This window comes from Schistocerca gregaria, chromosome 3, assembly GCF_023897955.1.
Source record: "Schistocerca gregaria isolate iqSchGreg1 chromosome 3, iqSchGreg1.2, whole genome shotgun sequence".
Classification (NCBI taxonomy): Eukaryota; Metazoa; Arthropoda; class Insecta; order Orthoptera; family Acrididae; genus Schistocerca; species Schistocerca gregaria.
This window is the reverse complement of record NC_064922.1, coordinates 281,885,772-281,904,981: the sequence shown is the minus strand read 5'-3', so window position 1 is coordinate 281,904,981 and position 19,210 is coordinate 281,885,772. Positions and strand designations below refer to the sequence as shown.

General features: G+C 38.0%; 1 protein-coding gene across 2 annotated transcripts in view; it reads right to left on the bottom strand.

The window, feature by feature from the left end:
- LOC126355628 (E3 ubiquitin-protein ligase Ubr3) overlaps nucleotides 1-19,210 on the bottom strand; it is a 259,907-nt gene that overhangs the window by 65,893 nt on the left and 174,804 nt on the right. Inside the window, exons 18-19 of one of the 2 annotated variants that reach the window (XM_050005991.1) lie at nucleotides 13,825-13,995; nucleotides 1,585-1,778 (exon numbers count right to left, since the gene is read on the bottom strand). In XM_050005991.1, coding sequence (XP_049861948.1) covers nucleotides 1,585-1,778; nucleotides 13,825-13,995 — 365 coding nt within the window. The remainder of the gene's footprint in view (nucleotides 1-1,584; nucleotides 1,779-13,824; nucleotides 13,996-19,210) is intronic. The other variant, XM_050005992.1, reaches the window with a different exon arrangement.

Below are 19,210 nucleotides of genomic sequence, written 5' to 3'. Positions count from 1 at the left end.
GCACAAAACATACTCCCAAAGAGAGGGAAAAGGGGAAGGGAAGGGGGGAGGGATTGGGGACAGGGAAGGTGTGGAAAGGGAAGGTATGCAGACCAGACAGGAAAAAGAGCTGCACTAGCTTGGGGTCCCATGCTCACCATGTATGTATACACTCAAGAATTGTGGACCCCTGGGAGGTTTTTCAGTCTCTGTTGTTCTAATGATTTATTCTTATGATGTATCGTTATGCATCAAATAGCAGTTTTTAACTGCTTCATTTTGAATTTCTCCCTATAATAATACACATAACTACAAATAACAGAATATCTGTAGTCTTATATGTGAATATAATGCCTCCTAATAATTACCTTTCTTGAAGTATATGCATCTCTATTGTAATTTAAGGCTGTTACAGACTGCAAATGCTGTCGTCTCTGATATTCAACAGTTCAAATGATAACAATGATTATGGGCATTACTTAAAAAAATTATGACCATAGTCAGTTGAAACCAAATATGAATAATTAAGTTGAAATTTAGTGGCAGATTAAAACTGTGTGCTGGACCAAGACTCGATCTCGAGACCATTGCCTTTTGTGAGCAAGTGCTCTACCAGCTAAGCTACTCAAGCACAACTCACGATCCGTCATCACAGCTTCAATTCTGCCAGTACCTCACCTCCTGCCTTCCAAACTTCACAGAAGCTCTTCTGCAAACCTTGCAGAACTAGCACTCCTGGAAGAAAGGATATTGTGGAGACATGACTTAGCCACAGCCTGGGGGATGTTTCCAGAATGAGATTTTCACTTTGCAGCGGAGTGTGCACTGATATGAAACTTCCTGGCAGATTAAAACTGTACGCACACAGTCATACACATGGTGGCCTATCCGAACATTGATCCACATTACACATTAACAGCAATTGTGAAGTGACTTGCTGTGTTTGTGTGTCATTTGTAATCAAGTGGTAGGCGGCAGCGGATGTGGCTACACTATAGGGCAAGTAACAGACGTCATCTATCAAGGAATTTTATTTGGATGACAGTTGTTCTCTGAAGCATATTTGTGCATATTGCGTTGTTATTGCTACCTTAACCTTTATGTCAAAATCTTGTAAGAACAATAAATGAATATTAAAAAACTACAAAACTGGTTGTACCCACTGTTAATCCCACTGTAAATTGTTCTCATTATATTGTATTATGTTTTGTAGATGCTTGAAATTGGCTTAATACCAAAACTACAATTATAAAATAAAATTCTAACAGCTGAAATCACGATGAAACCCTTCAAAAAATTTATAGAAGCTGTGGGCCCATATTACAAGAAAATAATTTACTATTACTATATTTCAGGAACTAGTTCGTCCACAGTTACACTTTATGCCTTTACTTATTTACCCACAGCTAGTTTGAGAGCGATACTTTATCATCATGTGCCTGGTTATGCCAGATATACATCAATATCCGTAGCTGGCATATACTGAAGTTGGATCATATCTAACAAGGGTTTTGCTCACTAGTGGAGATAAGTCCATTCATTACAGATTGTGTTGCCACTGCTAAGTGAAATAGAAAAAAGATTAAGGATGTAAGTGACACTTACTTTCAAGCACCTGTCCAAGCAGTCACCACAAGACTTGCCACCAGCTTTTCCCTGTTTCCTTTTCTTCAGGTGAACTTTACGTGTACCTGATGTGGAAGGAACAACTTCAGAATTAAACGAAGTACCTGCAGGTACAACTTCATTTCCAGAAATACTGGGGTTCCATTCCAAGCTTGGCTGACTTTCAACTGGGCCTGCAATTTAAAACATTAAAAGTAAGTACAGCTGCATAAGAAATACTGTTTAATCTGCTTGTTACTGTTGATGTCATCATTGTTGATGCTACAAAATTCAGTCTGAATTGTTTTAGATATTAAAATTTTTGGTCTTTTGCAGAAATGCTTTTCTTGTTACTGATAATTTGTGAAATTCCCTGATATTTCCATACAAGTTTTAGAGATTTTCCCTGACAAATTTTCAGATCTCAGGGGTTAAGACATAAGTTGACCATCTGTCTTTGAAGCTATGGTACAAGGTTTTATACACATATAAAACTTAGAAGCAGATGGCGTTTCTTGATGTGAACAAAAATCTTAAGCACTAACATCAACATCTTTTGTAATGAACTGTTTTTTGATGGAGAAAGCAAGTCAAATGATGTGTGTGTTTCAGTAAGACCACTGATGATATTTTATTTCAATGAAACCACACACATTTTGTGGCAAAAACACACATTTCCTTGGAGTCACAAGACAGATTTAAACTACCTTTACTGATTTCAAAAATAACCTCAGAAAAAAGTAGGCCTCTTGAAATAAGTGAATAAGGCGGGAAAGAATTGTGTAAACCAACACTGTAGTGACCATCTATAAAATGTTGGTTCTACAATGTTCATTACTGTTGGTTATTGCCCACTGTGTTATGTCATCGTCTTACAGGTTTTGTGTGATTTTTCTTTCGAGAAATATATGAGTACATAGCAAACAAACCACGAGCGACTGACACAGTTTTCTTCTTCTTATCATCCACACTATCTAACATATATAAATGAAATTTCTATATAATGCCACACTGTACAATGTACTTGTGGTGAGACAGTCCATCAGTCATGGCCTCTGGCCTGCTGAGAAGCACCACAGTCCTGGCCCCACGGATAAACCATGAAAATCTACTGCATTATGCCACACACAAACAGACCTAGCCAATGAGCAGATAGGTGAGACTATATCCAACGGGCACGGTCTGCGCATTAGTGGGATCCTAACTGCTTCAGATCAGCAGGTCCGATCCATTACAGATACCCACAGAAATGGCCTGCGATTTTGACCCGTCGCAGAAATCCACCCTTGCAGCCAGCTATTCACGAGCCACAGACAGCGTGTTGATGAAGAGAGACCACAGTGATCAATTCATGCAATAGGTAACTTGTTCAAACACTTCAAGAATCAATAGTAATGAGGATAGGCAGCAACTCACCGTAAAGATGATTGCTGAGCCACGGACAGACTGTAGAAAAGACAATCACACTCTCACAGCCAAATTTTCAGCCATAGCTCTCGTCACAAAATGAGAGCACACATACATTCACAAATCACTCGGACACAACTTGTGCACACGACTGGTATCTCCAGCTACTGTCTCTGAGAATCAGATCCAAACAAACCACTCCTCACACCTCCCTGCCACTCATTGGCAGCTGTTAGGCTGGTGGCAAGAAGTGGTAGCAGCACTTACTGCAAGCTAAGGGAAGTGGTGGGAAGGGGAAAAGCAGTAAGAATGAGGGAGTAGGGAGGCAGTGCATGTACTCAGCTGCACCCACCAGCAATGATGCATGACACCTCTGCAAACAAAACATTTCATCTCATGAGATGAAAAGTGACATTTTCCCAATTTTTTTCCCTAAATTCCCCTGATGTGTCTGAAAATTCCCTGATTTCCAGAACGTGTGGCAACCTTGAATTTTCATTTTATATACTCTCTATATAAGTCATCATCAGTTGTCTTGTTGCCAAGAAAATATAATTCGTCTACTGCTTTTAATGTCATTTTCTTATCTAATTCCGTCAGTGTACAGTGCAATGAACATCTAAACTGTTTCTCAACACTTTTTTTTACCCTTGAAAAGGCCTTATAAATTAAAAACTCTTAAGGTAATGGATTTAGATGAAATGGGAGAGGACCTAATAAAATATTTTGGACCAAAACACAATTCCTTACTTCCTCTGTCGATTTGTCTCTAAATGATGAACTAACCCCAATATGTGACACTGACATCCTCTTTGATTTTTGGAACGCAACATGACAGTGATTTTGAATGTCATTGCTTCAACGAGTCATCGGTAGGTTTCTGGAGGTACATGGCACCACATGTTTAGGCATAAGTCTCTTAATTCTTGTAAATTATGGCCTGGTGGTTTGTGGATGTGAAGCTGGCATGGTGCTGGCTTTGTGATGCAGACAGTTATCCTGTTGGAAAATGCCACTGGTGTCGGAGAGGATGTTAATCAAGATGGTATACAAGTGGTAAAACATAAGATTCACGTAGTCCCGGGCTGTCTACACTGAGATGATAAAATTCACGGGATACCTCCTATTGTCATGTTGAACCTCCTTTTGCCTGGCATAGTGGGTCAACTTTGCATAGCATGAACTCAACAAGTTGTTAGTAGTCCCCTGCAGAAACATTGAGCCATGCTGCCTCTATAGCCCTCCATAATCGTGAAAGAATTGCCAGTGCAGCATTTTGTGCATGAACTGACCTCTCGATTATGTCTCATAAATGTTCGATGGGATTAAAACTGGGCGATCTGGGTTGCCAAATCATTTGCTCAAATTGTTCACAGTGTTCTTCAAACCAATCACAATCAATTGCAGCCCACTGATGTGGTGCATAGTCATCCATAAAATTTCTTCGTTGTTTGGGAACAGGACGACCGTGAATAGCTGGGAATGGTCTCCAATTAGTCAACATAACCATGTCCAGTCAATGATCGGTTCATTTGGACCAAAAGACTCATCAGTTCCTGTAAACACAGCCCACAAGCATTCTGGAACCACCACCAGCTTGGACAGTACTTGTCAACAACTTGGGTCCAAAGCTTCATGGGACTGTGGCACACTCTGAACCCTACCACCAGCTCTTACCTAGCGAAAGATGGCCTCACCTGATCAAGTCACCATTTTCCTGTTGTCTAGGGTCCAACTGATATGGTCATGAGCCCAGAAAGGTGGTGCACGAGATGTCATGCTGTTAGCAAAGGCACTCACATCCGTTGTCTGCTGCCACTGCTCATTAACACCAAATTTTCTCGCATTGTTCTGATGGATACATTTGTCGTAAGTCCCACAATGATTTCTGTGATTATTTAATGCAGTGCTGCTTGTCGGTTTGGACTGACAACTCTAAGCAAACACCACTGCTCTCGGTCATTAAGTGAGGACCGTCAGCCACTGTGTAATGCCTGAAAATTTGGTATTCTTGGCATACTCTTGACACTGTAGACATCAGGATATTGAATTCAAAATGATTTCCAAAATGAAATGAGCCATCCGTCTAGCTTCAACTACCATTCAGTGTTCAAAGTCTGTTAATTAACATTGAGCAGCCATAATCATGTTATAAATCTTTTCACGCGAATCACCCGCCCATAACCACATCAAAAACTTTTTCTCATAAATCACCAGAGTGCAAATACTAACACCAGCTGTATATGTGTGTATGACTTTGTCATCTCTGTATTACGCACCCATCCACACTGGTCTATGTCTATAACGAACAGCATGTTTGGAACTGCCTTTCACTTGCATGGCGGTATATCCGTACACAACCATCAACTTGTTGTAAAAAAAAAAAAAAAAAAAAAAAAAAAAAAAAAAAAAAAAAAAAAAAAAAAAAAAATACAAGCCAGCTAAACACCACTATAGAAATGTAAAACATGCGAATAGCTTCAAATATTTGGGTGAATGGAATACAGTAATAGACCGGATAAAGAATCCTTAACAACAAGAATCAGAAAAACTAAAATACCTTTTGAAACCAAATGCTACATTTACAACAAAGAACTCTTTCCATAAATACCAAAATTCATCATTACAACTGTGCCATAAAACCAATGTGCCCATATACATCTGAATGTTTTATCCTTTCTCAGAAATGTTTGTTAGGGAAATCAGAAGGAAAATGAGACAAAAATCTTACAAAGTATATTCGATCCAAAAAATAAAAAGAGGATTTATATAAAAATTACTAAGACAAGAAATAAAGAACTATTGCTAAGCCGATGAATGAATACCGACAATATATTTATGAATGGAAGGAGGAAAAGCTGACACCAACTGATCATCAGTTTATTGTGGTCCTTAGCTGGTCCTCTTAGCAAATGATGATGATGATGATGATGATAATAATAACAATAACAATAGCTGCAGTTATGATACGGCTAACATGCTGTGAGAAGCATATGAAAGATGTCAATGAAACTCAAGGTGATAATCCAAAATACTAGTATCGCCACTAAATCCAGACTGGCCAAAATTCAAACCTGAAGACATGCCCAGACCTCAAAACAAAATTATCTGTAGAACAATAAATAGTGGCAGATTAACGCGGTGCAAAACAACTGAGAATTGTTCTCTTAAGAAGTTGAGTATATTGTTAAATGTATTGTTCATATATAACTAACAATCACTAAACAAAATAAATCATACATCCACCAGCACAGCAAATGGCAACACTTTAATAATAATTACCAATCACCCCACTGTACTCAAGACATTCCAACTCCGTGGGAGAAAAAAATGTATGATAAAGTTGCACTGTGGATAACAGATCTATTTCAAGCAAGTACCTTTACAATATAGCAGTGTTTTTCAATCTTTTTGAATATGCAACCACTTTCCAAGTAAAAATATTCTGTTGACCCCCAGAACCATAATAAAAGTATGCCAGCGATTTCAAAGGCAAAATCTTTTAATTTTCTTTCTACCGATACTATACTGATCAAGAAATCAAGTCAAATGTGAAAAGCAGTCACAGTGCTCTACGGGCAGAGATTATTAATTAATATTCTTTGCTGCAGTAGAGGCGTGGAGGTGAGAAGGGGTCAGTGGGGAGGATAGTCGCACATTTTTGGTGACTACAATCTGTTGTGTGAGTATGCCAGCAAGTATGGGCATGATTATTGTCTTCACGCTTCGTGCTGAGTGAGTATATAATGGACAAGTTTCTTAAAAGATCTGTGCAACCCTCCATGTCTGGTACAAGTGGCAGTGGCGAAAGTGAATCAAAACTTGGAGTTGGGACACACACACACACACACACACACACACACACACACACACACACACTTTATGATAACAGTTATCTGAAGTATGGTTTCACTGTCATGAGCCATGAACAATAAACCTCAATTTGTAATTTGCAGCAAAGTATTGTGACGTGAGAGTATGAAACCATCAAAGCTTCTGCATCACCCCTCAACTAAACATTCCAAGGAAGCTGATAAACCGTTGGATTTCTTCTAAAGGAAACTGAAAACACTTAACTGGTAGCAAACTACTATGATTCAGGTAATAAAACCGTAATGTTAGCTGTTGGTTTAAAATAGTATTAATGTTTCTAATTTTTATTCTTTTTCTCATTTAACAATTTTTTAATCCTATTTTAGGTATCCATTGTCAACAAGAGCACATTACTAGCTAGCTACCAAGTTGCTACAGCAGGGAAGCCACATACAGATGCAGAGAATCTTATTTTGTCAGCACCCCTGGATATTGTTGAAATTATGTTAGGTAAGCAAGAGGCAAACAAGCTACAAAGCGTACCACTTTCTGATAATACCACTGAACGTGGAATGAACAATATGGTCAGTGACATTCGAGAACAGATAGTCAAAAAAGTAAAGAAGAACCCACATTTTGCTTTGCAGTATCATGGAAGACATTTTATTTCGCAAAGCACTCCCTGTGAACACTAATGGCCAGTGTTTGTATGACATATTTTTAGAAAGCACTCACAACTACGAGATTGATTGGAGGAAAATGTATCGCCATTTGTAGTGATGGTGCTAAAGCTATGACTGGTAGTGAAAGTGGGTTCGTCACTAAATTAAAATCAATAATGCCAAATTTTTCGTGGACACACTGCTTTCTTCATCGACACACTCTGGCAGCCACAATTTTAACTTCTGATTTAAATTACGTGCTTAAAGATGTGATCAAAGTTGTAAACTCTATTAAAGGTAAAGTGTTGCAAACTCGACTGTTTAGGATCATTTGTGAAGACATGAGTTCGCTCCATCAAAATCTCCAAGGGCAAGAAGAAAACACTATAACAGCTAAGGATATAATCAAAGAATTCCACGCAAACTTAATTCATGATCAATATTTTTACAAAAGGTGATGTTTGAGTCTTTCCCTCACATTCAGATGATTGTCGAAGAAATTTGAATGGACCAGTCGGTGGAACTGAGTTCTCACATTCCTTGCTTTATACAGAGCTTGCATAATTTGGAAGAGAAACTGTTAAGTTACCTTCCAGAGCTGAACTCTGACACTGAGAACAGTAATAGATGGACACTAAATCCTTTTTTAGATATGTCAGTAAAACTGTCTGATCTGAGCACAAGGACAAAAGAAACACTTACAGATTTAGCAGCTGATGGGATGCTTAAAATGCAAGTTAATTTGCAAAAGACTGACGTCTTCTGGATGAAGAGAAAAGAAGAGTATCCACAGCTGGCAGAGGATGCTTTGAAATTATTTGTGCCATTTGCACTTCCTACCTTTGTGAATTAGTGTTCTCTTCAATGATGAACTTAAAAACTAAGAAGAGAAATAGACTTCAACTAGAAAACGATTCGGCGATTTGTGTCTCCAAAAGCAGAACCACAATTTGACAAATTATTAATAAAGGCACAGCCTTCTCATTGATACGGTTGTGCTTTATGCTTATTTCATCTGGCTAAGTGGCACACATGGCAAATATCGCTGATGTCGCTCTATGAATAAAAACTGTTCAAAACAATAAAATCTTAATAAGTGTCAAGTATGCTTTTTAATAATACAAATGAGAGACATTAGCCACGATGCATCAAATTGCAGTTGTGCAGATAAAGCGCTGTGCATTTGCGTATAATAGCTGAATCGCATCATTATTGTTATTGACTATATTCTTCACAGTATGATTTATGCAATGCGAGAAGGAAATGACAATGAAATAACAGAAAATGTGTAGGAAAAACGAGCACAATGTTTTACATCAGTGTTGTTGTTGTTATAGACTCATGTTACTTCATGGCCCTGAAATACCTCTGTATTAATTCCATTTTAGATATGTCATCATTAACCAACATGAATTCAATAAAGCTGCACATTAACCGATACATAGGCTGATGTTTCATTCAGCTATCAGTCTTCTGTGTTCATGACTCATTTTGAAGAGAAGGTAAAACAAATGTCTTTTGATGACTTCTTGTAAAAAAGGATGTACATTTTATAAACTGTTTCAGTATTTTATCAGAATGGAATACATTATCCTTTTTTTACTTGAATTCCAACAGAAAAATATGTTTTGCATAACGAACGTTTTTCAGTGCAGGTAAAACCCAGAAGGGAATTATCCTCATTAAACGAGGTACCACTGTATAGTCAATTTGTAAACAAGAAGAACTTTTATTCGAATTTCTCAGTTACTTACTTGATCTTCATTTAGTTATCAATCGGTTCCTGAAAACACTTTTCCAGCATTGCATTTATTTGTCGTTAACATGGTGTATTTATTACAAAACGATCTACATTATGCTCAATTCAGAATTAATGTTAAACAAGGAATTACGTAACTTTAATAAAAAATAAATACCATTTTCCATAGGCCTATGTTTTTGTATTTCAGGACCCCTAGTTTTGAGACATATAGCAGGATAGTTATTTCATTTACTTTCATTCAGTTTCAAAAGAAGACAACATTTCTTTTTAGTTAATTGCAGGAATATGTAGTACATATTTTTACAAATGATGGTACTAGTTTTTTGTAAGACATTTTACAAATCTTCACAACAATCACCAAAATTAACTACACGAAAGAAATGACAAATTAACCAGGTGACCAGCAACGACGATTTTCTGGGAATCCTAATGAAGACACAGAACTAAAAAAATACAAACAACATCAACATGCAGTGTGTGAATTAAAGTCTGAGTTGAGCTCAGGCATCCTAGAACTGCTCAATAGAAATTTCTGTACTTCATGCCTTGTCTTACCGCTGCCAATCCTAGAGATCTATTGTTTGATTCGAAGCTTGTTACTGAAATGCATTCTAGTAACCATGGCGCAAAATCTTTCACATGAGTTGTATGTGTGTTGTTGCAGCCATTTTGTATCACACTTGAACGTGAGCATCTTTTAAATGTGTTTTCATACATTGTTCTTGTTCCATCTGATATTTTTATCACAGCAGATGATTGGCAGGTAAAGTAAGTTGTCAGTAATACACAAGACGCTGCCACTAAACCACAATCCCAGCCCAGAAATTGATGTGGTCGATTCCCCCTCCCCGCAAACCTCTCAAAGGTAAATACTATCTGTACAAGACTTAGTGACTCTCGCTGCCCTAGTTCCAATCCGCAGAAGTGGGAAGAGATCCGATAGACATCGTGTTGCTTCTCGCTGCTGCAAGTGTTTGTGTATTTGAACTCTTCAACAGGTTTAAATTAAATTCATATTCATTATTATAAGTAAGTACTAGATCTGAACGTGAGTGAATTTGCAAGATACTTTCACAAAATCTTGTCGCTTCTGTGTGATATTTGTACTATAGCAGATGATTGTCATGAAACATATGTTACCAGCCAGCCTGCAACTGCTTTCTCCTGTGACCGCAACCTCCTAAGCAAGGCTTTGCGACCCCCCCAGGTTGTCACGACCCACAGGTGGAAAAACAGTGCTATAAGTAATGGAAAGTCCTGGAGGAATGTAAGTAATTTAAGGAGTAAAAGTAACAACTCACCAAACAGTATATACATTGAGTCATTCAACGGCACATAAACAAGGCTTAGAATTTTGCTAGTTTTTGGAACACTAAGTGGCACTCAGCCACCCACACAATCTACACAGTATCCTATTCCATCCTTCTATCACACTTAATCGCAATCTTCTGCAAGTGTCACATCCCTAAGAAAGTGCAAGGTGCAAGACCTATGTTGATACATTCATCCAGCACATCCTACACCAGTCCCATAATAGGTCTACCGTATCCCATCATAATTAGGGCAATCTGTGAAAACACTCATCTCATATACCACCTCTGCTGAAATTTCTACACAGAGTTTTATGTACGCATGACCACCAACTATATACCCAAACGAATGGTCACCGCCCAAGTGTGGCAAAGAGCAGAGTTGGCTACCCAGAGGCGCAACATGCTCTTGAGCAAAACATTATTAATTTCAATGGCTAGTTCACAACTCATGTCATCTGGTTCCTTATCCCCAACAGCAATTTCTCTGAATTACGTAGATATGAGCTGTTTTTCCAACACACATTCCTCAGTCCTGAAATCCTTTTGCCCCAATCTCTGGTAGCGAACCCCCCCCCCCCCCCCCCCCCACTCCCACTTCATCAACTTCTTTCCATGGAATGTATTTGCATTAGATGAATAATGGAATGACAACAATGAAAATCTGTACTGGACTGGGACTCGAACCCAGATTTCCTACTTATCGCGAGCAGTCGTCTTACCATTTGTCTATCCAAGAATTACTCATGACCAGATCCAAACTTCCATGTGTTGTCAACCATGTATCTGGCTGTGAGTCATGCTCAGATAGCCAAATGTAAGCCGACTGCTCGTGATAAATGGGAAATCAGGTTCGAGTCCCAGTCTACACAAACTTTCATTGTCGTCGTAACATTATACAACTGATGGTTGTCCATATTTGCAACTGCGAGTACATCTGTCACGTCGTACTTCAGAATAACATAGACACTGCTATATTTGTTCCTTTATCTTTGTTTGTAAAAATATTTCTTGAGAATTGTTTCTACAGTTCTAAAGACCATATGACCACTAGCCATTGCACTACACATTGAGTCACTCATGGTATTTACATAGGCATAACACAGCACACTGTCCATGATGAAGCTGAAACTAAATTTTCTACTCCAGATATGACATTCAGACTGAGATTGGTATGTATTTCTGCATCATCATAACGTAATAATCATCACAGTTGATGTGAAGCTATTTAAATATTATATATTTTTCCGATACTCTTGATATATTTCATGTACACAGATGTAGGTTCTCTGCAAATTTAGCTAAAAACTTCAACCAGTATCAATATAAAGTTTTATTGCAGTGTGCCATCATATAGCACAAGCATTTGGTGCAGGCAGTGAACTTAACATAGAAAGTCAGTTGTGATGAAACTTTTTTACCAAATATATTTCATAAGCACTGAGCAATTATTCCATCTGTGCCTGATCAATAGTATACCATCTTGAACTGTGGAGTAGTCTGTTATGAGTAACTATCTTATCAAACAATATCCATTAACTGTCGATATTGTGTACATCTGGTTCGATTTCGATTTCTTTGTTTAAGTTGACAACTGCAGCCTCTACATTAAATTTTCAGCTTGTGCAATTCTAGGGCTTCTCTTCAAGAGTTACAATGGGAAACTATTGTTTCTTCAGAATAATATGCAAGATGCATACGCGTGCGTGCTCTCACACACACACACACACACACACACACACACACACACTTTTTAAATCATCCATGCAACTGATGCATAAAAGTGACAGCATGTCCTCAGACAAACCAACAGCTGTAATTGAAGAAAAACTTAAGAGTAACTAATAGCAAAACGAAATCTCTATTGAGCAATTTATAATTATATATTTTACTTTCACATGTGAGGAAATAACTTTCAAGAGTGAGATGTGTCTACTGTTGGGGAACTACAGAAGCTACAATAGAACAGTAACTACAGGAACACACACACACACACACACACACACACACACACACACACACACACACACACACACACACTCCTATATCCCTACTTATTAGCGGAAACTGTCCAGGGCACGCAATATTGTCAGCGTGCATATGTCAGCTTTCTGACACATGCTGCCGGAGGAAAGACCTATCTTAATTTTCCCATGTGTTAACTGTTGACTATCACATCCATATTCCACAAGCATGTTTTCTAATGTCATCTACCCACTTTCAAGAAACATCTGTACCACCACAAAATGAGAATTCACTCATGTTCAAATTTTTTTGGAGTCAAAACATTTAAACTTCTCCTCACCTGGAAATCATAGAAAACCCATTGAAGACAGAGAACCTTAACATCTGACAACTGTTTAAGCTCCTATTATTTAATTTTAACTGTTGATGATGCAACTGTGTAAAAATCAAATAACGAATGGAGAAAAGGAATTAACCCAAATAAGAGTGAGCCATTACCTGAATGTTATATCACTTTGTTTTACAAATATTAACATTCCTCTATACTCAGTACTCTGGATCCCCCACACATTTATTTAATTTCAGTTCATTTTCTCTAATGACCAATGATCTCCTAAAAAGCTAGGGAATTCTGCAATTCACTATTAACTTCTAAGAACTAGCAACATCAACCATTTTTCTTCCCCATAAACCTGTCCAGTTATATCTGTATTTCTGGAATGGCGCATATATTTCCCTTTCTCCTTCTTGCTGTCTAGTCATCAGAAAGGGCAATATCATAGCATCAGAAGCAAGATGGAAACAGTAAAGCAAATTAGATAAGGCAACCAATGATTGACGGATGGATGGATGGATGGATGACATACAGACACATGAAACTCATTTCACTCTTTTTCTAATATAAAGACACACACGCGCGCGAGAGAGAGAGAGAGAGAGAGAGAGAGGAGAGAGAGAGAGAGAGGAGAGAGAGAGAGGAGGAGAGGGGGGGGGGGGGGGGGGGGGATCACTAAAACACGGCGATCTAGTGTGCAGAAGGCTAGTGTGATTTTTCTGGTCTGTTTCATGTGTTGATGTTCCACCCATCATTCATCTACAAAATGACTGTTTACTTTTCCTAATTTTAGAGATAAATAAGAGCTTGAAGTTCACTACTGTTAGCTTTAAGTTCTTGTTGGTAATGCCATGATAAGGCTTTTCTATGACAGGAACATGTTTACCTACTTTTAATAAGCTTGTGACTACATCATTTATCTCTCATCTAAACATCTCAAATCTTGCTACTCACATATCAACAATTAGTGATGATCAGTAGTCTTACCATGTGGACCAAACTCAGGAGTATGAACAGAACCTGCAGGAACAACAGCTTGACTCGAAGTTCCAGCTGCTGATGGAACTATCTCTGTGCCTGACAGCACTGCTGCATGCTGTGATGATGATGAAGGACGAGCAGGGCGAGGAGTACGGGTAGCATGCCTTAAGGCAATGTCTGCAAACAATTGGTACCACTATTCACTAAAAACACTGTAACATTTTCTTTGTTCAACTATTAAGTGGCCTGCTGTCTGGGACCCTAAAGTATTATGCCATGACATTGTTAGCATCATACTATCATTATTTTCTGGGTACACTCACAAACATAAACAGTCAGCCAGAAAAGTGTAACACGAGAGTAAAGAAAGGTTTTGTGTGTGTGTGTGTGTGTGTGTGTGTGTGTGTGTGTGTGTGTGTGTGTGTGTGTGTGTGTCTCAGAGAGAGAGAGAGAGGAGAGAATGCTTTTACATTGTGATGAAAATTATATGAACTGTAACTTTTTTCTAAGTAGGTAGAATAGTTAAAAACAGTTGAACCTCTAAGTGACTCAGTGACATGTATGTCCTGCCCATTCCATGGATGTGTCAAGTCCTCCTCTTGATCCCTGCATTGCTGACATTATTCATGAAGATCAACATATTACAGCTGAATATATAGCAAAAACAAATGCAGGGTGGGTCATGAAGGAAATAATGCAACAACATGAGGAAACAAGACTCAAAGTGTTTGCAGACTTGAAAAATGCATATGAATTGGAATGTGATGCTTTTATGAACAAGATTTTATTGTGACAGTTCATCATTTTGAACCTGAGTCCAAAAGACAAAGCATGGAATGGAAGAATTTGTGGGAAAGTGGCTCAAACAGCAACAGAAAGAACGTTTTCCATCATGTATAAAACAAACCTAATTCATCATTGGGACAAGTGTATTAATAATGGTGGGGTTGAGTTGAAAAGCAGTAAAAAATCTCATTTGGTCTCTAATTATCAAATGTCCCTACTAATAAAGTACTGCAGAGTTATATTTTTTGTGCATGGCACAACACATTTCAGGAATTTATTTCCATTTTCAAGGGGTATGAAAGTTTATATTAGTACCAGTAAACCCCGATTCTTTCAACAATGAAACTACTTTGACGTTAAGCACGTAAGTGAGAAAAAATTTAGAAAATATTTAAAATTAAGCTTAAAGTTTGTTGGAAGCCTCTAAACACTTTCATTAGGAATATAGTCTGGGCAATTTGTGCTCCATTATAAATAAAAACTAGTTTCTCACATATATCAATGTTTATGATGTCATGTCTCCTGAATTATGTGCCGTATAATGACATAATTTTGCAAATATTTTAGTAGTAAAGAGGTAAGAAATTAAAATGTCATGCCTGATGTAGCAGTTTCACTGCAAGAACAGTGAAAATGTAGTAAGTTACAAACATTTCTCCTTCCATCACACTTTGGGACATGTCAGTAAGGAAAAGTTTTGAATAATTTGTAATTATGTGCAAAGTTTGTTGGAAGTCAGTAAGTGCTCTCATTCTCAAACAGAGGATGAATAAAATCCGGGTATTTGCACACCATCACTTTTGCTGCTTCAAAACAAGCACATAGTTTCTAACTTTAATGCTTGTCTTATTGTGTTAAATTTTTAATGAAGATTACACTTCTTAATGAGTGGAAATTTTAAATTTAGTCAAGAATTACGTGGAATACTGAAAATAAAATTTTTGAAAGCCTTTAGATAGGCAACCTTCAACTGGTTCTAGGTTCCACATTCCAGATCACTTAGTAGTTGTTTAGTAATACAGATTGCAAGTGTGTGTTGCAGGTATCACGTCCAATATTCAACAGCATTTGCAAACGTGAATATTTCCTGAAACATGTCATATTATCCATTAAAAACCCTAACTGGTGTAGTACTTGATTATCTGAATCATTACAGACACAGTTGCAGGGTTTTGTAAAACAAGGTTTATCATACACAAATTTAAATTATCTATCAGGCCACAATACATTTATTTCCCAACATTTTATGCATATTTCTCTGTCGGCTCTTCTCTTGAGATTTCATTTATGTGATGCTCATATCGCTTACCACACTACATAATGTTAAAAGAGTTTTTAAATTATTTTACCAACTTTCTCCTCAAAACCAAAAGCTCATTTCATTTCATGGATCCAATATAAGGAACATTGAAAAGACAAAGTCAGTCACTTTGGTCAAGAAATGTATCCATATCTACATATTTTCAATAGTTCACTAGAAATTATGAAAAGTTTAACAGGTAGTGTACAGTTTAAGGTGAGTGTAAAGAATTACTCCATTCATGAATTTCTTAGCAAACAATACTGGTGTGTTTATTATTAACTATATCACATAAGACAAGAAAGCTATGCAATATCGGACTTCGTCACTTCTTCAATACAGTAATATAATCCATGTAAGTAAGACATGCAGTTCCCTCCACTCCTCTTCTGATGATGCTAGGCTACAACAGGACAGGTATTACCTTGAGTTTTAGTATATTTACTTTTAAATGATTGTGGTAAGCTCTTCAATTGATATGGAAAAAAAAAAAAAGTATTTTCCCCACATCCTTGGAGATAGTATCATTCAGAGCCTGTGGAAGTAACACTGGCATATCGGTTATTCTGTAAGTATGTGTTATTTATTTTTGTTTTTCTGATGTGATCTACACCCTCTTACATCTTTTCACAACTGGTTTACGGAATGACGGAATGGAAAATGCACCTAACTTAACCTTTGTGCACTTAAAGCTGATAATCTTCATGATTATAAGCAAATAAATGAAACTGTGCTCTCCTTCAGGGGGGAGGGGGGGGAATTCCACTGGTATTTGTTTATGAAACATGAATTATTTAAAAAAGACTACCTGTTCAAAACCAAACATAAGTACCACTTCTTCTGGCAGAAGAGTTGAAGGAGAGGGAAGAGGGATGAAGGGAAAGGATCTGAAGATCTTTAGGAGAAAGGGGTAGAGTTTGGAAAAGTCACCAAGAAGCCCAGGTCATGGAAGACTTACTGGGCGGGATGAGAAAGAAAGACCACCCCGTCCGGTAAGTCTCCGCCCACCAGGTGTTCTGAGTGACTTTTCCGGATTGTACCCCTTTTCCCAAAGCTCTCCAATTCCTTTTCCTTCACCCTTCTTCCTTCCCTTTCAACCCTTCTGGCAGTAGAAGGAGCCACTGGCTCTGAAAGCTTGCACAAGCAAAACCTTCTTTTTAAAAAAATTCTTTTTTTATATGTGTGTTCTCCTGCCACCACTTTGCAAGTTATTTTTTTATGTATCCAATTACATTAGATTATTTTTTTGAACAGTTCAAAACCTTCATCCCATTTCACTCAACAGTCAACATGCACAGAATTCTTCATCATTAGGCTACTGTGATCAAAGTACTGTGAAATTTTTACATGTGTAGAACACAAGTGTCAGATGAGTAATGTTAACAAAACCTTGCATTTTATTCATATAAGGAACCATTTGACTGCTCAGGTAGTCACTTGAAACTAATATTTGAGAAAAAGGTTCTTTGGGTACCTATTTTCAGAAAAAATGGTATACCACTCATGTACACATAAACTAACTGATCAGATTCAATAATTGTTACTAATAACCTACTAGGACATCTTTGGACACACTGATGCAAATCTTCAATGATATGTGTAACTTTTATACAATATGGAGGATATTTGTCAAATTATGTTTTGGCATTAGACAATTCAGTCTTCAGTTTTAGCAAAAATCATTTCTGAAGGTAATTCCAGGCTTGCATCGAGTTTAATGTGGACAACGTACAAGGCTACTATAGGGCAGCAGTTTTTGCATTTTGTGGGGTAATTTTTTCAAAAATTGGCAGGCCACTCTTTCAAAGAAAGAAAGAGACATCAAGAGCTTCCAGAATTGCCATGAATATACTAATATACTAACTGATAAGGAGCTGCTCCTTTGATTCGACTGCAAGACTGGCTACCACAATTTAGTGTGTCAAATGATAACAGAAGTCAATACATGGCCTCCGTCATCTTTAGGAATGCGTGTACATGTCATAATGATGTCACATCTGACTTTACCAGCATGTAAACAGACTTAACCTTGCTAATGAGCAAAGCAAGCTGTCCACACTTGGAAACTAAATCAAATTTCTCTACTAAAGTAAACTCGTGAATTAGGATTGGAGCCCTTCTCAAATCTTTCGTTCTCAACACACATTTTCTTGTGCAATCAGAATCTGCAATGATTATATGCAACAAGTTATCACTGTCTACTACACTGGGATTCAAGCTCTTTTGTGGGCAGCGTACAATCAATTAAGCTTCAAGATGGTCTGGAAGGTATGCCTGGATAGAATTACTGGTACCAAATTTTTCCCAAGAGTTAGGGATCTGGCTTCAAATACATGCCTTGCAAAATTTTCACATGTAAGCACATTACGTCAAACCAGAAGCTTTTGGGTACTACATTCTGCAACATGAGCCACTGTGATCATTCTCACTATCATCTTAGTTGTTGTATGTAGATACTTCAACCTCGTGTGATGTCTACTGTATTAGTGATCAAGAGTCCATTGAAATTACTACAATCAATAACATACATCCATTTTTGTTCTGCATAACTTTCTGTAATATATTACTCGCACATGTGCATTCAGACCATTAGTTTGATCTAATTCTTCAAAATAGGTGCCTTCAGAATCCACACACCACTGCCAACAAGATTTCCACTGCTGGTAAGCTCCCTGGAACTCCTTAGCCAGAATGCTGTTCAAAACTCTCATTGGAGCCTTTTGGACTGCTGTGACACTGACCAACCAGTTCCCTTTCAGGTCTCTCTTCATCCAGGGGAACAAAAAGAAATCACTGGGGGGGGGGGGGGGGGGGGGGGGAGGTAAGAGCTATAGGGAGGCTGCAGCAGCATTGCCACGTTGAACTGGGTCAAAACTTCAGTGACAGCGAAGCAGGTGTGAACGGTTGCACTGTCATGGTGGAGCACCCAGTCGTCTTTCTTCTCCAAGTGGACTCTATCCCTCAAACGGTGCACCACTCCAGTATAATACTGACTATTGACAGTCTGTCTGGCAGGTACAAACTCTTTGTGGATCAATCGTTCTGAGTCAAAGAATGCAATGAGCATGCTTTTCACATGTGACTTACTCATGCAGGCTTTCTTCTACTTTGGTGAATGCACAGGTGTGCCACTCCAAGCTTTGCCTCTTCGACTCTGGATCATATATGAAGACCCAGGTCTCATCACTAGTAACCACTTTGTCCAAAAAATCAAGTTTGGTTTGTAAATGTTCAAGCATTTCCTGTGAAGCAGCCAGGCACTGCTCCTTCTGTTCATTCGAGAGCACTTTAGGGACAAGTTTTGCG